At 42.2% G+C, this 19,644-nt stretch overlaps 1 protein-coding gene across 3 annotated transcripts in view; it reads left to right on the top strand.

Moving 5' to 3' along the window:
• LOC102797476 (dedicator of cytokinesis protein 3-like) overlaps positions 1-7,953 on the top strand; it is a 304,843-nt gene extending 296,890 nt beyond the window's left edge. For all 3 annotated transcript variants that reach the window (XM_087841103.1, XM_087841105.1, XM_087841104.1), the window contains one exon: positions 599-7,953. In XM_087841103.1, the coding sequence (XP_087697229.1) occupies positions 599-1,300 (702 nt within the window). In that variant the 3' untranslated portion in view covers positions 1,301-7,953. The remainder of the gene's footprint in view (positions 1-598) is intronic.
• The last annotated feature ends 11,691 nt before the right edge of the window (positions 7,954-19,644 follow it).

Here is a 19,644-nt window from a genome sequence, read left to right as displayed (position 1 = left end):
TGTTCTCACGGCTCTAGTTAGCCTAGCCCCCGGCTAGCTATCGAGCTAGTGGGTAACAGACGTCTCCGAAAACGTCGAAGCGCTTTTGAAAATATGTGGTGTCTTGATAAACTGAGCAGATATTTGAGGTTTACACAGCTACATTCTCGCCTGAAAATATGTTAAACGTTTATTTTGTGACCCAGAAAGAATAATAAGAGTAATATTAAAACTAACTAGCTGCCGCCATTGTTGACAACTGAGCTGGGCTGCGCTATGAATTCTGGGACACAGCTTCTTCTTCTTCTTCTTCGGGGTTTAACGGCAGCTGGCATCCTTGTACATGCAGTGCTGCCATCTTCTGTTTCAGTCCGTTATTACACTCTTAAATCCTACTACTTATTCCTGCGTCTTTCGGGATCTTACAAAGCTTCAAACGACGCGTCGACTATTAAATCAGTCGTTGACGATTTTGATAGTCGACTAATCGTGGCAGCCCTAATTAACAGACATGAAATATCGACACACACGTTAAACATATTTAATAAAACCGCAGCTGATAATCACAGATTCTGTATTAGTGATTGTTTGTGTGACTCTCCCTCGCCTCTCTCTCCAGTCTCCCCTGCATCCTATACCTGCCTCGCCCACCAGTCCACAGTCCATCCTGGATGGCAGTAACTCCAACCTGTCAGGCAGCGCCAGCTCCGGAGTCTCCTCCCTCAGTGAGAGCAACTTTGGTGGCCCCGCCTCCTCCTCTGACCCCACCGCCAGCCGCACAGACACCCTGGAGTCCGTCCCCAGCAGCCAGGCTTGGACCACCGACCAGGAGGACCTCGACTCACCTTACCAGCCCGTCAGGTACAGCGTCTCCGAACCTGAAGTCCTGGATGGAGTCAAGCCCCCGCCCTGCCGCAGCCACTCTGCCCCGGGAGGCGTCACCCCGGCTCAGGCTGGGTCCCAAATCCAACCCCAGGCTCCGGGTTTGGCCTCCATCGGAGTTCAACAAATGCAGCAGCAGGATGTGCTGCCGCACCCCCAACACCCCCACTACTACCACCAACTCCACCATCACTTCCACCCACACTACATCCCCCACCACCCGCCTCTCTACCACCTCCACGAGCCTCCGGCGCTGCCCCCTAAACCCTACCTCCGAGAGGGCTGCATCCCTGAAGAGGACTCCCTGATCAGCCAGTCTGCAGCGCCTCCACCTCCCGCACCGCGGCCCATGCCACGCAAGATCTCCCAGCCCATAATCGCAGCCACCAAGGATGAGCAGGCTAAAGTGGCGTGGGAGCACGGCATCGGCGAGGAGTAGGACGCCCCTTCATGGTTTATAGGGACAGATAAGAAACTCTTCTCAAAAGAGAGAAAGAAAAGACGTGAGAGCGAGAGCCAAACTAGAAACTGGGTCATGAAGTTGAGGGTAGCTCTGATTCGCCCCCAGCTGTCCTCCAGTTACCACTAAAGGTTTCAGTCTTCTCTCGCACACTCCAGCTAACGAGTCCTTGACCTCTGAGACGTGTTTCCTTTAACCAAACAGTCCTCACGTCACTGCATCCTGATTCTTTACTTCTTATATGTGCAGACGGGGTTTAACCCGAGAAAATGCTGCTCAGCTTTTTCACTAAATTCATGATTACACCTGAAACTGAACCCGTGATTTTACGAAGGGATTTCTAGTCAAATAAAAAAAGCCTCGCTCTGAAGATTTAAAGGCAAACGGCACTTTAAAAACATTTTTATTTATGTACAAATAAAACCTATAAACACAGAACGGTCAAAGCAGGGATGTTATACTGAAGGATTATTTAGATCAGTGATTCCTAAAGTGTGGGCCGCTGCCCCTTAGTGGGCTGTGAAGGTACTACAGGGTGTCCTCCAGAGGCAGATTCCATGAACCTCGATGATTTTTTTTAGTTTGTGAAGGACTTTCTCTCCTCCCTCGCTGAGCAGACGCAATAAGCACAACAAGAAGTTTCATGTTATTGTCCGTGATATATTCTTTTTACTATATTTACTTTTGCTGTCCCGATAATTGACCTGTCACTTAATGTCATGTTTTCCTTTCTGCATCACTGCAGATTAACTAAGAAAGCAAAATCATTTCCTTTGTTTTGACTTCACCCAGTTAAGTAGTTTCCCTGTATTTCAGTTTTTTAAAGCCACTGGATAAAAGCCAGACTTTAGGAAAGTGCCTGTCCTGCAGTGAACAAAATGTGGGACACTGTCTCGATGTGGGACGAGGGGGACCAAAGGTCAGTCTCGTGTGGACTCCAGTTTAGCAGCTTTAAGTTTGGGAATCACTGATTTAGATGATTTAAAAAGATGAAAACAAAAGACCAAAATTAAAGCAAATAACTAATGATGATTATTTCTGTCACGTAAACAGCGGCTATAAAGGCATCGGGTTAGAGGTACTTTTTGTAACGATGTAAATAAAACGTTCACCACCAGGGGGCAGCGTTTGAACAAAAGGTAATGCACCAAAGTACGGCCGGGACCTCATTTGACCAGAAAACACAGATAGTTTAGGACATAAAGTCAAGCTGGTATTTATATTCTGTTAATTTTTGTTAATCTTATAAAACAGGAAGTCACAAAAAGTACCTTTAAGTGATGCTTTATGCAAACAGAGCGACGGCTTTCGAAGATTTTCAGTCACTTTTTCCTGAAATGTTGAAGATAAACGACAGAGATGAGAAGTGTTTATATTTAAGTAAGAGAGAATGTAGATACATTTAATACAGTATAAAGAAGTATATACATATAATTTATATTCAGTCGTTATACTTTTGATTGAAGAAATGTGCAAATGGCTCTCTGAGCCGACAGTAGCCGCTTCATCAGACGCGATGTGCACTTCACAACAGCCGAAGGTTTTATTGCAGCTCCTGAGAACAGGAGCGAGGGACCGTTTGCTCTGAGGGTTTTTTAAAGCTGACGATGCGTTCAGCGGAGGAACCTGTAAATATGTGCGAGGCGTCCGACTGCTGGTATTTTTAGGGATGTTAACTGAAGTAAATATACACCTTTTTTGGCATTTTTTCTATGAAAGTAATGACTGTACATTTTTTTATTAAGGGTACTGTTTTGTATGCATGTTCATTCACTGAACAGAGACTGTGAGGTGAAGCGCTGGAGAAACACTGTACTGTGCACTGATGTCTTTGTAGTCTAGGAAACCACTTTGAACACCAAGGATGTTGAATCAGCAGGATTTAGTAGTAGACGTGTAAAAGTACTGCAAAGGGTCATACTTTTGTATTTTAGTGTTTTCTTTTAAATATTTGTTTTACAGTTAGCACTCAGATTGTGAGCAGACTGTCATCCTGATCACTTCGCCCCCTTTTTAGGTTGAACAGCCGTTAGCTCACGTGGCTATTTGAAATCCTCGTTGTGCTCTGCCTGGTGTCCGATCACCTTCTCACATTTTGCATGGTGAAGCTGATCGTTGTGTTTGAGCTTCGTCCTGTTTTGGTTCCTCCTAAAGGTGCAGAAAACTCCTGATTCAGTGTCATATTGTGTTGGTGACGATGGCTGGTGGCTCTGTAGTTTATAGTTTTGAACTTAAGTCCAGCTACATTTAGATAAATCCAACACAGAAAATAGTCCCCAATAACTGTTCCCCTGTGAGGCTAAATAATAAAAACACGATGTCTTTGCAAAGTGCTTTGACAGAAAGGCAAAAATAGAAAAATACATTTCAACAGGAAGCTGGACGAAGAGCGAGATGAGACGAATTAAAAGTTAAGACAAGAGAACAACAACGAAATAAATCAAATCAACATTGTCTACATAAAGGGCTGAAAGCAGAAACAATAAAATAGGGGATACATGCATAAGTAAATATAGGCATCACACAAAAATATGTCGATGAAAAAGTGAGTCAGGTTGAGACGTTTTAGATTTAAGGATTAACGACCTGAGTGCGCACTCGAATGGCTTTCGCTGCTTTAGAGAAGCTGCAGGTTTGTTTTCAGTGAAACGACGAGACTGTGTGTGAGTGCGTCTGCACGTTTAGAACCATCACAAACTTTACTTCATCCATTAAATCATTTTCAGGAGCTACTAAAGTCGACCAGTTCTGGATTTTCTGACTCTGTCACACCAGGATGGATGTGCGCAGTAAACACAACCATAGTTTGTTTACAAAGAGCAGCCAGTCTAAAGAGACGGGCACTGAAGCAGCTTGTTTCAGACACATTGCAGTATTATTTTTTAACTATGAGTCATACAAAGCTCCTCTGGTCAAGTCCAAACATCAAAATATAGAGCTCGAAATGAGCAGAGCGGCTCCACATTAAATATTCAGCTCCTGTAATGTCAGTGAACGTGTCTGCTGCATTCATTGACCCAGTAAGCTACATGGAACAACAGCCATCATTCAGACAGTTGTTGCACATGTGCACTTCCTGCTGCGACGCATGGTGTGAGCTGTGTGAACAGTGATACGGGCGCTGCTTGAATTCTCCACCATAAACACACGAGTGAAGCGGTGATGGTTTAGTTTAGTTAGTTTAGAGCTGGACTTTCAGTGGCGCTCTGTGTCCGGTGAGCGTTTCCAGTCTCTTTATTCCCCACTTATAAAAGTTAAAGCCATGAAACTGTCCCGTGGCTCACACAGAGGCTGCACCACAGCCCGGACAGTTTGCAGAAAACTGCTGAATTCATGAAGTCGGGTGTTTGGTGAACTGACTGATGATGTTACAGGTGAGCACGGCTCGAGTTAGCTCCTTGAACTTGTCTGTTTTTAGATCTTTAGCTTCACTCTTCTTCTACTTTTAGTTATAAAGTTCATTTAAAAGAATTTTAGTTCATTTATTCCCTGAATGATCAACTCTTTCATCCTTGTGCGAAGAGTTCGAGTTGATTGTTGTCCTGTTGAAACTGAAACCCATATTAACACTCAGAGCAGCTGATTCACGTGCTGTGTGTATTCACAGCGATATAAACAGTTGTTACAGACTCGCACTGACGCCTTTGTGTTTATGCCAACAACGTATGATGTTACCTCTGTTTTAAACAGCTTTGAATGCTCTCAAAGTTTTTCTCACAGCACATTTGTTATGCTTGTTGCCTTTGCAAAACATGAAGATTGATATTAATATGTATAAGTTGATACAAAGCCAGATTTAGAAATCACCTTATTGCATTTTCTTCCTGCAACCTTTACCTCCAGTTCACATAACGCACTGGAAGGTTTAATTTTTTATCACTTTTCTATCATTCTGTGTGTTTGTTTATCTGTAAAGCTCCGTGTGCAGTCGTGCTGACCCGTTTATGTTTGATCCTTCTGAGCCTACAAAGAGCTGTGAGCGGGGATGCTGTAAATACATGACGCAGGCAGGTTAGAGAAGCTTTTCAGCAATGAGAAACTGCAACAATGAAGGTGTGTGCTGTTACAGCAGTTTGTGAGAGAGTGTGTTACATCAGGATCAAATTACACCAGAGGGAGAGAAGCCACACAACAGTTTACTAAAGAAAAGTTCACAGCAGAATTAAATGTACATTATTTTCTCCTGATTTTTAGTTCTGTTCATCCTTTTAGAACATTTTGACATCTGCTGTCTTTTAAATATATCTGAGCTAAACTGAGAATCTGAGATCGTTGACAGCTACTGAGAAATAAAGAAGCAGCAACAACCTATTGAAGATGTTTCATGTGGGAACTATTTTCTTCTCCCTGAACTAAACCTACTTTACATGCATATGCTGCAACCACACATGCAGATTTTCTTTTGCCTTTTGTGTCGTTGCTCCTTTGTGCTTGTTGCGTTACAGTTTTATTCTGGTGCTTTTGTTTCTTATCCCGGTAACAGTCGGTTTTGTCCTGTGATTGGACACTGGGATTGGGCCTGTATATAAAGGATGGCTGTAGCTTCCACGTCTGAAAATTAAAACAAAGCTGGAAGTTGCGTTCTTTCCAGTGGCCACTAGGGAGCAACTGTTTGTCCTGCAAAAAAAGTCTGAGAAAACAACCCCCGCAGCTTGAACTATGACCTCAGTAAATATTTACCTGATGAGTCTCACTAGTGTCAGGACTTTAATTTTATCAGCTGTCGTTCTATTGGAGGCAAACAAGTGGATAAACCAGGGTGTCATTGACAAGTTGCTGCTCTATGAATGTGTAGCATCCTTCATATCCAACGGAGGGACCTCGCTGGTGGGTACGGCATCTTTTATGTAAAGTGACGGCCTGCTTTGACCAGCTTATATTAATTATTTGCTCACTAAAGAGTAGGGATGGGTATCGTTTAGGTTTTATCCGATACCGGTGCCAAACCGGTACTTTTGAAACGGTGCCGGTGCTTAAACGGTGCTCGAACCGGTGCTTAAAGAATGGAGAACACAAAATTGGTCCAAAAACCTCTCATGTTTAGCTGTTTTCCACTTTTTCTTTGGTCATTTTAGCCTTTTTGGCCAGGGTGAAGGGAGTATCTGCCATCAAACAAGAAGACAGCCGCATGTAGCTATGATGGTGTTTGCTAGTTCACCTTACATGCATTAATGTAATAACGTGGTTAGCCTACTCAACGTAAATTACACACGAACAACATTAAGCTACTCACGCAGAGAAGAACGGCTGCTGCTGCATCATCATCCTCATCATTTCTGCTACACTGGCAGGGCTAGGGGCCAGGACTCTCCTCTTCGGGTTTTTGGGGGATGTTGCAAACTCCGGGTCCGATAACAGGCACCACACCCGCAGTAGATGTGCTCGGTGTGAGGTCTCGCAGCAAGCTATCAAATACAGCCAGACTTTGACCGCTTCGCCTCGGGCATTTTTAATCTGTAGCTCTGCTCTAAAAGAACGTACGTACCTGGACCCGCCTACTATCCTCGGAAACGTAAAATGATTGGCTAGAATCTAAAGTCATCACAGCTCAGGAAAAAAAAGCACCGAAATGTGCGCTGCTTTTCGGTCTGGTTATTACCGTTTATGACAGAACTGGTGCCATCATGGCACCGAATACCGGTACCCATCCCTACTAAAGAGAGACCTGGCTGCATTTTCCTTTGGCTGGCAGACAGTGTAGACAGACTGTAGACAGTAAAAAGAAAGTAGTTCTTTGTGCTGTTTAGTACTTTGTATTCAAAAGAAGGCAGAAATCTCTGCACCTAATATCTCCAAACCTGGGTCATTCCCACCAAAACAAAAGAGATGTGTAAACGGTTACTACGGTTACCACAGTTAAAATGACATCTTTGATTTTGCTGTGAACTCTTGCTTTAAACAAACGGTCCTGCATACTCGGTCTGCAGCGATGAAGTGTTCAGATTTCAGTGAATCAAACTCGAAGCAGGTGAAGATGAACTATGCAAATCAGAGGTTTGTTTGTAGGACGTTCGGTTCATTCTTTTGTTCTTTGGCTTGAACGTGTCGGATGGCAGGAAAATTAAAAGTAGTTTGGTGCTTTTTTAAAGAAAGTAAGTTCTGTGTGAGACTAAAACCACTGACCCCACCCAGTCTGTGTTTCCTTTAGAAGGAGGAACGTGGAGGGAAATCCGACGGAGCTCACGGAGGAGACGCGTTGATTTCTTTGTACATAAACGAGGAGAGGGCGTATTATCGCGGGCATGAAGGGCAAACCTCGTATACACGTAGACTGTGATCGTCTCGCCTTGTGTTTTCTGATGTAAACCAGTTTTTAAACCCGGTCCACAGCGATCCACGTTCATTCTGTCGAATTATCCCGATCACTTCAGGGCAGCTGAGGAGACGTTTATTATGATTTTGTGTATTTTGCATCAATGACAAATCTAGATAGTTCCAACGATGGCACTCCTTTGTATGACGACGCTAATAGTATTTCTTGTATATAAAAGTCTTTGTTGTGTTAGCATGGGTATAAACTGTGACGTGTATGATGGTAGATGTAAATACTCACGTTTTTCCTACTCACTAAACAAACTGCTGTGTTGTGGATTCATGATTAATGACAAACATTAAACATAAAGTTTTATTGACTCGACTGGATTCAGCCTGTCGTTATTTCACGTTTGCTGCTATAAAGTTCAGTTTTTGTTTAATTCATGCAGTCATGATCACAGATACTCAGTTAAATTTATAACTTCCTCCATTAAATCTGAACCTTATTAAAAATACACTTTACATCACTTTTAAAGTTAGTCTTAAACATTTTTAATTTAACATTTCCAGGAAACGTTCAGGTTCATTTGTGAGATTTTCACATCTGTCAGATGTGGTTTAATGGCTTTAATTAGTGTAATATTTTGTTACTAATAAATAACTATAAAAGGAAATGCAGTACAAAGGCAAGCACAACCACTTCTTATTGTTTTTAACTCTTTTGTGCAAGGTGAACATGAGTGATTTGAAGAACATCTAAAATAAAATGTATTCATATTATTTATCGTGTCTATGCTCGGACATCCAGGTAAGGAAATCCCGAACAGTTGATTCTGTTCATCTGGACGCAGAGTTTTCAGTGGGAGAAATGCTTCTTCACTCATCCAAGTGACTCCTTTTCCCACTGAAAACACAACGTCCAGATGAACAGAATCAAGTGTCTGGGAGTATTATCTATCAACGTATCCTGTTGGGAGGGGGTTACAGCTACCATAGGCTGAGAGGCGGGGTACACCGTGGACAGGTCGACAGTCTGACGCTGGTCTCGACATGAAGACAAAAGTAAAAACTATCTCTGATTTCTCAGAGTTACTGTTTGTGGTTTGAGTCCCTGAGATTTTGGAGTGAAACACTCAGTTTTATGATCAATATGATCTCACTGACTCCTCACAGCAGTGTGACACACACACACACATTCCTGTGGGGACATCTCATTGACATAATGCTTTCCTTAGCCGCTTACCCCAACCATCAGAAATGAATGCCTAACCCTGGACGGAGGAGACAGCAAAGAAAATCTTCACATCATGGTGTGACACCCTAGGACTGGGCGATATATCGAGTTTTTAAATATATCGATATATTTTTATACGACTTAAAAATATAGATGCAACACATTTATACAGCCGTATTTCGCATATGACTATGAAAGGCGTAAGAGAAAGTAGTTCCTTCCAACTGTATTTCTGTTAATGAAAAACTACAAGTTTACCCCAAAGTACTAAAATATCAATCTTTTAATATGAGAAAAAATCGACAGTGTGCCTTATGTATGAATTCTGGTTGTGCTTACTGACCGCAAACCAATTTTATGTGCTACACGGCGCTCAGAAACCTTTCAAAAAATGTTTTAGTACGACTTTGGTAAGCTACGAAGCCGCACCACTTGATGGATTGTCGGAGCCTCGCGGAGTGATACGTACTGTGCTTCAACGTAATATTACCGTGTTGTGTGTGTATAAGGACTAGGACTGGGCGATATGACCCAAAATTCATATCTAGGTATTTTTTAGCTGGATGGCGATATACGATATATATCTCGATATTTTTTAGCTGGATGGCGATATGCAATATATATCTCGATATTTTTTTATTTTTTTATTTATTTATTTTTTTTTAGCTGGATGGCGATATACGATATATATCTCGATATTTTTTAACTGGATGGTGACATGCGATATATATCTCGATATTTTTTTTAAAGCCATAAAGTAAGAACAAAAAGAGAGTTCTTAGTCAAAGCTGTGTCTCAGATCTCACACAGGCACTTTTATTAACATACAGCGTAGATGCACATGAAAAAATTACGCCCCAAAAGGATTTTCTTGGACCAAGTCAGAGAGTTTGTGAATGAAGTAAGTGTTCAATTATTTTTTAGTTACATTTTAACTTGACTTCAATGGGGTCAAAGTCTTTGTGTGTGTCAGGGACCAAGCAGTAAAGCATAAAGGACACAGGTGTTTAATTCAAAAAGGGGGTTTTATTGACCCAAAAAATATGAAAATATATTTAACAAAGCCAAAACTTAAATAGGCAGACCAATAAAAGAGGTCAACTCAATAGACTAAACTGAAGATAATAATTAACAAAACCTCAAACAAACATAAGATAAACTGACCTCCTGAAATGACACACGGGGGAACTTAAATACCGGTTTAGCTAAACCAAATGACACACACGGGGGAAACAAAATGGCTGCCATATAAGCAACTAATACAAAACAATTAAACAAACATGAAACACCCCCCCAGACAATGAAGCATGTGGTGCAATCCAATTAGGCCGTCATTGGTACTTCAGGTCTACCAGCCCTTTGCCACACCTTTTGCCAAACGGAGAAGCCAACTCCCAGGTAACTCAAACAAAGAAAGATGTATTAATATAACATAAAACAGAACTTTGACCTTCCAAGGTTAATATGTGTGCACGCCATATAAACATTGGAAGGTGTGATGGAAAAATAAATACATTTAATAGAGAAACAATATTGAACAATAGACTAGACTATTTTAAAGTAGTGACTGTAAATTAAACTAAAGTGAATCAACGGGTGGTGAGGTGTGGAGCTTACCATGTGTGGCATGCCATCACACACCTCCCCTCTTCAGAGCTCTCGCTGGAACAGCGAGAGAGATAGTCAGCAGTAAGGTTCTCCTTGCCTGGTACATGGTGGACAGTGAATCGGAATGGCTGTAAGGCCAGGTACCAGCGGGTAATTCGCCCATTTGTGTCCTTCATCTGCTCAAGCCACTGGAGTGCTTTGTGATCAGTTTCCAAGGTGAAGTCTCTTCCCAGTAGATAGTAGCGGAAGGAGTCCAAGGCCCACTTGATCGCTAAGGTCTCTTTCTCTACTGTGGAATACCGAACTTCCCGTGGAAACAGTTTCCGGCTGATGTAAGCCACTGGATAGCGGCCTTCCCTGGTTTCCTGAAGGAGGACAGCTCCCAGGCCCCGATCTGAAGCATCAGTCTGTAATATGAACGGTTCATCGAAGTTGGGACTGTACAAAACCGGTTGCTTACTTAGTGACTGTTGGATGTCATGAAATGCTGCCACTGCCTCCTCTGTCCACTGGATGTGATTGGGGGAACGAGATCCCGTCAGGTCTGTGAGCAGAGCTGCCCTGTTGGAGAACTGAGGGATGAAACGACGGTAGAAACCTGCCATGCCCAAAAAGGATCCCAGCTGCTTCCTTGTTTGGGGCAGGGGGGATGATTCCATGGCCTCGATTTTGCTGACCTGTGGCCTGATAACCCCCTTGCCGATGACATGGCCCAGATATTCTGTCTCAGCAGCGGCGAAAACACACTTTGACGTATTCACCGTCAACCCAGCTGAGTGCAAGTGGTCCAGAACAGTTCGCAGGTGTTCCACATGCTCCTCCCAGGTGTTGCTGTGGATAACAATATCATCCAAGTAAGCAGCAGCAAAGTCAGAGCAGTCATGTAATACCTGATCCATTAGCCGTTGGAAAGTTGCTGGAGCTCCATGTAATCCAAATGGCAAGACTGTAAATTGGAAAAGCCCCCATGGTGTTCTGAATGCTGTGAACTCTCTGGACCGTTGAGTGAGTGGGACCTGCCAGTAACCCTTACACAGATCTATTGTGGTCAGGTACCTTGCTTTTCCCAGACGTTCAAGTAGATCATCAATTCTTGGTGTTGGGTAGGAGTCAAACATGGATACGGAGTTCAGGTACCTGAAATCAATGCAGAACCTCATACTCTCATCCCTTTTGGGTACCAAGACCACAGGGTTGCACCATTCGCTTTTAGATCTTTCAATGATCCCTAGGGATAGCATCAAATCAATTTCCTTCTTCAATGAGAGCAGCAGACGTTCTGGGATCCTGTAACTCAATCGTCTCACAGAGGCACCTTCTCGTACCACAATATCATGTTCGACAATGTCAGTTCTCCCTGGATTCTCTTGAAAGACTGCTGATTTACACATTTCTCTCACCTGCTGCTGCTTTTCCTCTGGGAGATGGCTGAGATCATAATCCAGAGAGCCAGCAGGTGGTAGATATTGCTCATCTGCTTCATCTTCTTCAGGCACTCGCCGTATGAGCATTGCATCCGCCTTGTGTTCAATACGCACCACCCACTCCTTCAGAAGGTTTATATGCAAGACCTTGCTGGGGCGCAACTGCCCTGGGGTGGATACCTCATATGTGGTGGGTCCCGGCTTCCTCATAACTTCAAATGGCCCCTGCCACTTTGCCAGCAATTTGTTGTTGTCACTGGGGAGGAGCACGAGCACCTTTTGTCCTGGCTCAAACGAACGCTGACGAGCAGATTTATCATACCAAGACTTCTGCTGCTGCTGGGCCTCCACCATATGTGATTGAGCAAGTTCACTCATTTTCTCTAACCGTTCTCTCATCTGAATGACATAAGACAAAATGTTATTGAGGCCCTCCTCCGCCTTGTCTCCCTCCCAGATCTCCTTTAACAGAGTTAGAGGGCCACGAACCTCATAACCATACAACAGCTCAAAAGGGGAAAAACCTGTGGAGGCTTGGGGGACTTCTCTATAAGCAAAGAGTAGATATGGCAGCCATTGATCCCAATCATTACCACTGTTGTTGACAAACTTTCTGAGCATCTGTTTCAATGTCTGGTTAAAGCGTTCTGTCAGCCCATCAGTTTGAGGGTGGTATGGTGAAGTTCTCAGACTCCGGATACCCAACAACTGATAAACTTGCTTTAACAAAGTAGACATGAAGTTAGTGCCTTGATCAGTTAGTATTTCTCGTGGAAACCCAACTCTTGCAAAGAACTGCACTAAACAAAATGCAATGGGCTTGGCCTTTATAGATTTTAAAGGGAACACCTCAGGATATTTTGTGGCATAATCTGTTACAACAAGCATGTAACGATTTCCTGCTTTGCTCCTCTCAACAGGCCCTACAATATCCATTCCAAGACGCTCAAAAGGAGTGCCGATGACAGGGAGAGGTTGGAGTGGAGCTCTATGGGGGATTTTGGCAGATGTTATCTGACACTGTGGGCAACTTTTACAAAACTGAGCCACATCTTTGCTAAGACCAGGCCAGTAGAAATTATGTTTGATGCGAGCTGTGGTCTTGTGTTTACCAAGGTGGCCAGCCCACGGAATAGAATGCCCCAAGGTGAGAATGGCGTTTCTCACCTTCTGGGGAACCACCAGCTGCAGCACCGACCCCTGCTGACGATAGAGAATGTCATTTTGCAAGATGTACTCTATGTACTCACTGTTGAGAACCTGTTCCACTCCAGGTTCCTTTTCTTTGGCCTTCTGGAAAAGAGATATTAAAGATTGATCAGATTTTTGGAGTTCAGCAATTTCAGTTGGAATAGTAAACCCTAGGGGTGACGATGTTGGCTCAGCATCTGTTAGTGTCTGCACAGGTGAAAATTGGAATTTCTCCTGCCTTCTTTGTCTGCGGGTCTTCCGTGGCTTCACCACAGTTGGTTCAAACTCCTCATCAAAGAAAGGCAGGGCACTCAGGGTCTCAGAGTAGGTACTGACTTGCTTAGCCTGAGCTCTGGTAACGGCTACATTGCACTCCTCAGTCTGCTCAGACTCCAACAAATCAAAAAGCACAGGAAGGTCACGCCCTAACACGGCAGAGTAAGGCAAACTGCTCACAACACCCACATTCAGCAGATACATCTGGTCCTGAACTTTAATGTAGATATCAGCTGTCGGATATCTTTTCTCATCTCCATGGACACAACAGATTGAAATTGTATCACTGGTGCGAACAGTATTAGGTGGGGCAAAATCTGAGTGAATAAGGGACCGAGAACTGCCAGAGTCAAGAAGGGCATTGAGTAGAACCCCATTCACTTCAATCTGACTCATTTTGATGGATTTGTCACTCTCCTGCTCAGGATCAACATTAGAACGGGGGGCAAAGCACATTTGTACCATTTTAGCAGAATTTCTTGGGCACATAGGTTTCGTATGGCCCTCTAATCCACAAAGATAACAAATGAGCTTCTTACCAGAGGCCTTTGGTGGTCTAGTGGTAGACTGAGGGGTCTTACTGGTGCTTGTATTTGCTGAATCCAGATGGTTTTGCTGAGGTATCTTCCGGGTGTCCCTCGATGCCTTCCATGCATTATGGCTCCATGCTTGCCCCTTCTTTCTGGCAGCAACAAAAACATCAGCTAACCGAGCCGCTTCCATTGCTGAGCCAGGGTTATGTTCTCTGATCCAAACCTGAAGCTCAGGAGATAACATTCTGAGAAACTGCTCCAAGATTATAGTTTCACCAATGTCATGAATAGTTTTACCCTTTGGCTGGATCCATTTCCCATAAAGCTCCTTCAGTCTCGCATATAGCTCACGAGGGCTTTCATCTGGTTGAACGTCCAGGGATCTGAATCTTTGCCTATATGTTTCAGGGTTAATGTCATATTTTGACAGAATAGCTGATTTCACTTTATCATAGTCTAATGAATCATCAATGTCCATGTGAACATAGGCACCTCTAGCTTTACCAGTAAGCAAGGGTATCAAACGAAAAACCCAATCTGATTTCTGCCATCGATAAGCTGTAGCCATACGTTCAAATGTGATCAGGAAATGTTCTATATCATCAGCTTCAGTTAATCTTTCCAATCTGCCCTCTATTTGTAGGGGAAACTGAAATGCTGGTGAAATGGCTGGATTGGAATTAGTCATAAATGGTTCAGCCTGGGCCTGCTGAGCAGAGGAAGAAGGATGAACATCAGACTCTAATGGTTCAGAGCGAGCCTCTGCAGAATCTGATGGTGATGTTCTGACTTGGATTTCTGACTGCAGAAGTCTAAACTGATGTTGAAGGGCTTTAAATCGCTGTTCTTGTCGTGCATTTAACTCACTCTGTTTTGCATCCCGGACGTCCTGTTGTCCCATGTGAGCATGTAGCATATTGACTAGATCAGACAAAGTAGGCTCCTTTTCCACCCTCTCCACAACTTCAGTGACTTCTGAGGCTCCATTTTCCTCCTCTTCGCAGGTTTGCTGAGCAGATCCCTTTTTCTTTTCATTCTTGCCACCACGATGCATTTTTCTTCCTCATGGGGAAAAACAGAAGAAAGAAAAAAAAGAAAAAGGACCTGTGTCCAATACTGGATGATCCCACTGCTGCCACCAATTGTCAGGGACCAAGCAGTAAAGCATAAAGGACACAGGTGTTTAATTCAAAAAGGGGGTTTTATTGACCCAAAAAATATGAAAATATATTTAACAAAGCCAAAACTTAAATAGGCAGACCAATAAAAGAGGTCAACTCAATAGACTAAACTGAAGATAATAATTAACAAAACCTCAAACAAACATAAGATAAACTGACCTCCTGAAATGACACACGGGGGAACTTAAATACCGGTTTAGCTAAACCAAATGACACACACGGGGGAAACAAAATGGCTGCCATATAAGCAACTAATACAAAACAATTAAACAAACATGAAACACCCCCCCAGACAATGAAGCATGTGGTGCAATCCAATTAGGCCGTCATTGGTACTTCAGGTCTACCAGCCCTTTGCCACACCTTTTGCCAAACGGAGAAGCCAACTCCCAGGTAACTCAAACAAAGAAAGATGTATTAATATAACATAAAACAGAACTTTGACCTTCCAAGGTTAATATGTGTGCACGCCATATAAACATTGGAAGGTGTGATGGAAAAATAAATACATTTAATAGAGAAACAATATTGAACAATAGACTAGACTATTTTAAAGTAGTGACTGTAAATTAAACTAAAGTGAATCAACGGGTGGTGAGGTGTGGAGCTTACCATGTGTGGCATGCCATCACAGTGTGCATGAATGTGTATAAGAACCTTGTCTTTGTCTCTTGAAGCTCACCTCTGATCTATTCAATTTTATTTATATAGCGCCAAATCACAACAAAAGTCGCCTCGAGGCGCTTCATAGATCTTTGCAAGCTACTGAAAATTGAAAGAAGTGTCACAGCAGCATACCACCCACAGACAAACGGCCTCAATGAAAAGACCAACTACAACATAAAAAGGTATGCCTAATATTTGTATGCAACAGTTTTTAGTAACATTATTTATGTTATTCCAACTTAATTGTTACTTGGTAATTGAGTAGTTTCATTACTGCGTTTACATGTTTCAACGCCTGCATTTAGAGCTCTCTGAAGATTGGTAAACGACCAGCAGAATAACTGGGATGCATCTTTAACATCATTCTGCCAGAGGAAACAAGGTACAGTGACTATGTACAGCAGGCTCAGCCAACTCTGGGCCTCCAGGACCGGTGTCATGCAAGTTTTAGATTTCACCCTGGATCTACACACCTGAATCAAATTAGTTCATTACCAGGCCTCTGGACATGTTGAGGAAGTAATGTAGCCATTTAAATCAGCTGTGATGGATCAAGGACACATCTAAAACCTGCAGGACACTGGGCCTCGAGGGCTGGGTTTGAACACTGATGTACAGTCTAAAAGTGAAGCACAACGTGAACTTTACACCACTACATTCACGGCTAAAACATTATTAAAAGTATAGTTGGTGACAGAAAAACAGGGCATTTAAAAACTGTTAGAGCGCCACCACCATTGCTGCTTGTGATTTGAAATGCATTCTGCTATACCTGCCCCAAGGCCACACCAGCAATCAATTATCTAGGATCGACCTGTCTTGACTTACTGGTCAGGACTGCCAAAATGAAATAAATACATAATGAAATAATTAAATGTATCAATAATTAATTAAATGTCATAAATATGTATTTCATTAATTAATTCCAATTTTAATTAATTATTGACACATTTAATTAATTATTTAATGGTGTATTTAATTACTTCATTTTGGCAGTCCTGGCATTCCATAATTCTCAATCCCTTCCACAAATCCAATATTATGTGCACACACACCTGAGAACCAAGCAGTTTGTTTTTCCCGTTCTTCTTGGGGAAGCAAGGAACCAGGGTTTCATGCAGAAGATCTGCATCAAGCAACACAGACAAATTCTCTGAGACTGAATATTACAATCCTCAGATTGCTTTAATACTTTAATAACCTTTGTGGCATTTTTAATTTTATTACTCTTAGTGTCACGTTCTGTTTGAAGCCTTTCGATCTTATTTTCCAACGCCTTACCCAGATAGCAAGGAAACATTGAAACAACGTTGAGTCAATATCAGGCGACGTCATTGAACCAACGTTGAAGTGTGACGTTGACCTAACGTCACTCTTGCACCCTTTTTTAATGTTGAAACAACGTCAGGTTTTGATGTTGAATCAATGTTGAAACCTGACATTGAAACAATGTCAGATTCTGATATTGAAACACTGTTGAGCTATGGTGTTGATTTTCCACCTCTTTCGCACAGTTGCTTTTTATTAAAACAACAGTTAAATCATGACTGGAAATCTACCTTTCTTTATAAGTATTTTAACCAATACTAAACTACTGCATGTTTCCATCAATACTTAAATCACCTAAACACATAATTGTACTTATTCCTCAAATTGGACACCCTTTATAAAAAAAAACAACAACAAATGTCTCACAATGTATCATGTCAATATTAATATCCTAAAATAAGAAAGCATTGCATGTGATGTAACAGAGAAAAAAAAATAAACAAAAAAAGGTCAATAGGCATGTTTCGTTTGCTAAATACTTTATTAAAAGACAGTGTGCTATTTACATTTATATGTTTCACAGAAGTTTGTAACTTTTTACTCTGGGATGGGGATGCATGATGTGCGTCCTGCACCACCCATACCCATACGATCTGGGGCGTATCGGAGCCATTTCTGCACTGCTTGTGCAAAGACAAACTCGGACATAGAGTTTGCCCCTAACTGCTGCGTCAGGCCATCTAGGAAAAAAATACACACACACAAACAAAAAAAGTGAATTAGAGCACATGAATAAGCTCTTGTTAACTGTCTTCAGCGGGGAGAAAGTATGTAAACTCCTAGGCTGATAAACATGAAAGTCACCAGGCGTAAATCTGCAAACTGCCGCATTTGATTCCCAAAGAGCTATGAGCGGAAAAAGTGATAAGTCTTAGCATGGTGTGCCGTGTATCCTTTAAAACAAAATAAACATGGGGTCCTCGGGCTGTACAACTACAACCCGAGGATTAAACAAGCCAAAGACCAAAGACTCCATCTCCAGATTAACCGGACATGAAAGTCTTGTTATTAAGAAAGACAAAGTAATATAGCAAAAAAACTGTAAAACTTACCACCATATATGCATTTGCAGAGCGCTGTATCTTTAAATGCCATTTTTTGCTTTGTCTGGTCCTTGGTTTTTTTCCCTGCCCAGTTGAGTACCGAGGCCAGCTCATTTGTAATGGCATAAGCCATTACACGGCGGACTCGCACCTCCAGTGTGGTCCCTCCAATCAAGGCAAAGCGTCTCACCTATAGACACATTTTAAGAGATGGAATTAGCGTGTCTCATGTCTTAAATGTGTATGCAAGTGCTTGTGTGTTTAATCAACAGGCCGTTGTTATGTATTTAAATCACATCTGACAGCTATTACACTTTATAGTTACAAAGTGTACATAACCTTTATATACTTACCATTGCCTTATTTGCCTCTTATGATTGAAGAGCTGCCTCTGCATTGTTTAGCTCCTCAATGTTGTGCAAGGACAAATCCAGAGGCAGTACCCCAGCATCTACCGATTCATTTCAGCAGGGATGGCGGATGGCTCTGACCTCCTCACGGAGTTCGTTAACAGCTGTCGTCAGGTCTGACAGCATAGCTAATATCTTTTGTGAGGTCGCATCTGTTTTAAAAAAAACAATTCCAGAAAGATTAATGGCTTAAGCAGTGAGAGGCGAAAAACTAATAAATAAATAATAAAACGCAGTTTACGTGTGGACAAAAGGTGCAAACGCAAGGTAGGTGAGCGTGCAACGTAAAGTTAGGTGAGCGTGCAACGTAAAGTTTGAATTGAGTGCGAATCGAAGCGGGTGCTCTCCAATCATTAAAAGTAACAAAGTCATTGAACACATTTATACAGTTACCTTTACGTTTATCAATCATATATCACAGATTTACAATTTTTTGTAGTACTATGCTAAAAAGCAACTACAGAGCGAAAGTCTGGGTCAAGCGCCGAGGCGACGGCAAGAACAAAGGAACCCTCGAAGCGTTAAGCTAGCTTTGTAAGGGAATATAACGGAAAAGTATGAAACAAAAATGTTTTCTTTGTTGACTTTGTTCGCAGTGCAATTTATTTGTTGCCGGATTGTAAGATGAAAGTTTTCGGGCTCCCACATTTTGTCCGAAAAGTTTGTTTGTTTTTTACTGTTATTCAAATGCAACCGTGGAAATAACGAATAGAACAAAAGTCATTCATTCTTACCTTATATTAATCGTGGTGCAGGCCAGTGCAGTGCATGAACTGATGCCTTCTCCGGTCAATTCCGCTGAGAGTAAATCTAATGTCCCGCTCTACTGTACAAGACAATGGTTACCTGAAGGGATGTACCACTGTGAGAGGGGGGGCTATGGAATAGTCCAAGTGGTAGCAGCTTTAATTTCCCGCGAAACCATAAATCAATAGTTTTTCAACTTGATTGTTGTCACCTTGTCAACTATAAATAGATCAACAATCAACGATGACAGAACAACAGTGAATCAATGTTATTTCAATGTCAGTGTCAGGTTTCATCAGTATTTCAATGTTGTTTCAACATTGGTTTTGTGTTGACATTTCAAGCATGACGATTCTGATGGTTCAGATGGAAAATCAACATCTGTTCAATGTCTCCTTGCTATCTGGGTAGCAGTCGGTTTCTGCT

The sequence above is a fragment of the Neolamprologus brichardi genome, chromosome 5, assembly GCF_056152115.1.
Source record: "Neolamprologus brichardi isolate AB-2024 chromosome 5, ASM5615211v1, whole genome shotgun sequence".
In the NCBI taxonomy this organism is placed as follows: domain Eukaryota; kingdom Metazoa; phylum Chordata; class Actinopteri; order Cichliformes; family Cichlidae; genus Neolamprologus; species Neolamprologus brichardi.
Note: the sequence above shows the minus strand (reverse complement) of the source record. Positions and strands in the feature narration are given on the sequence as shown.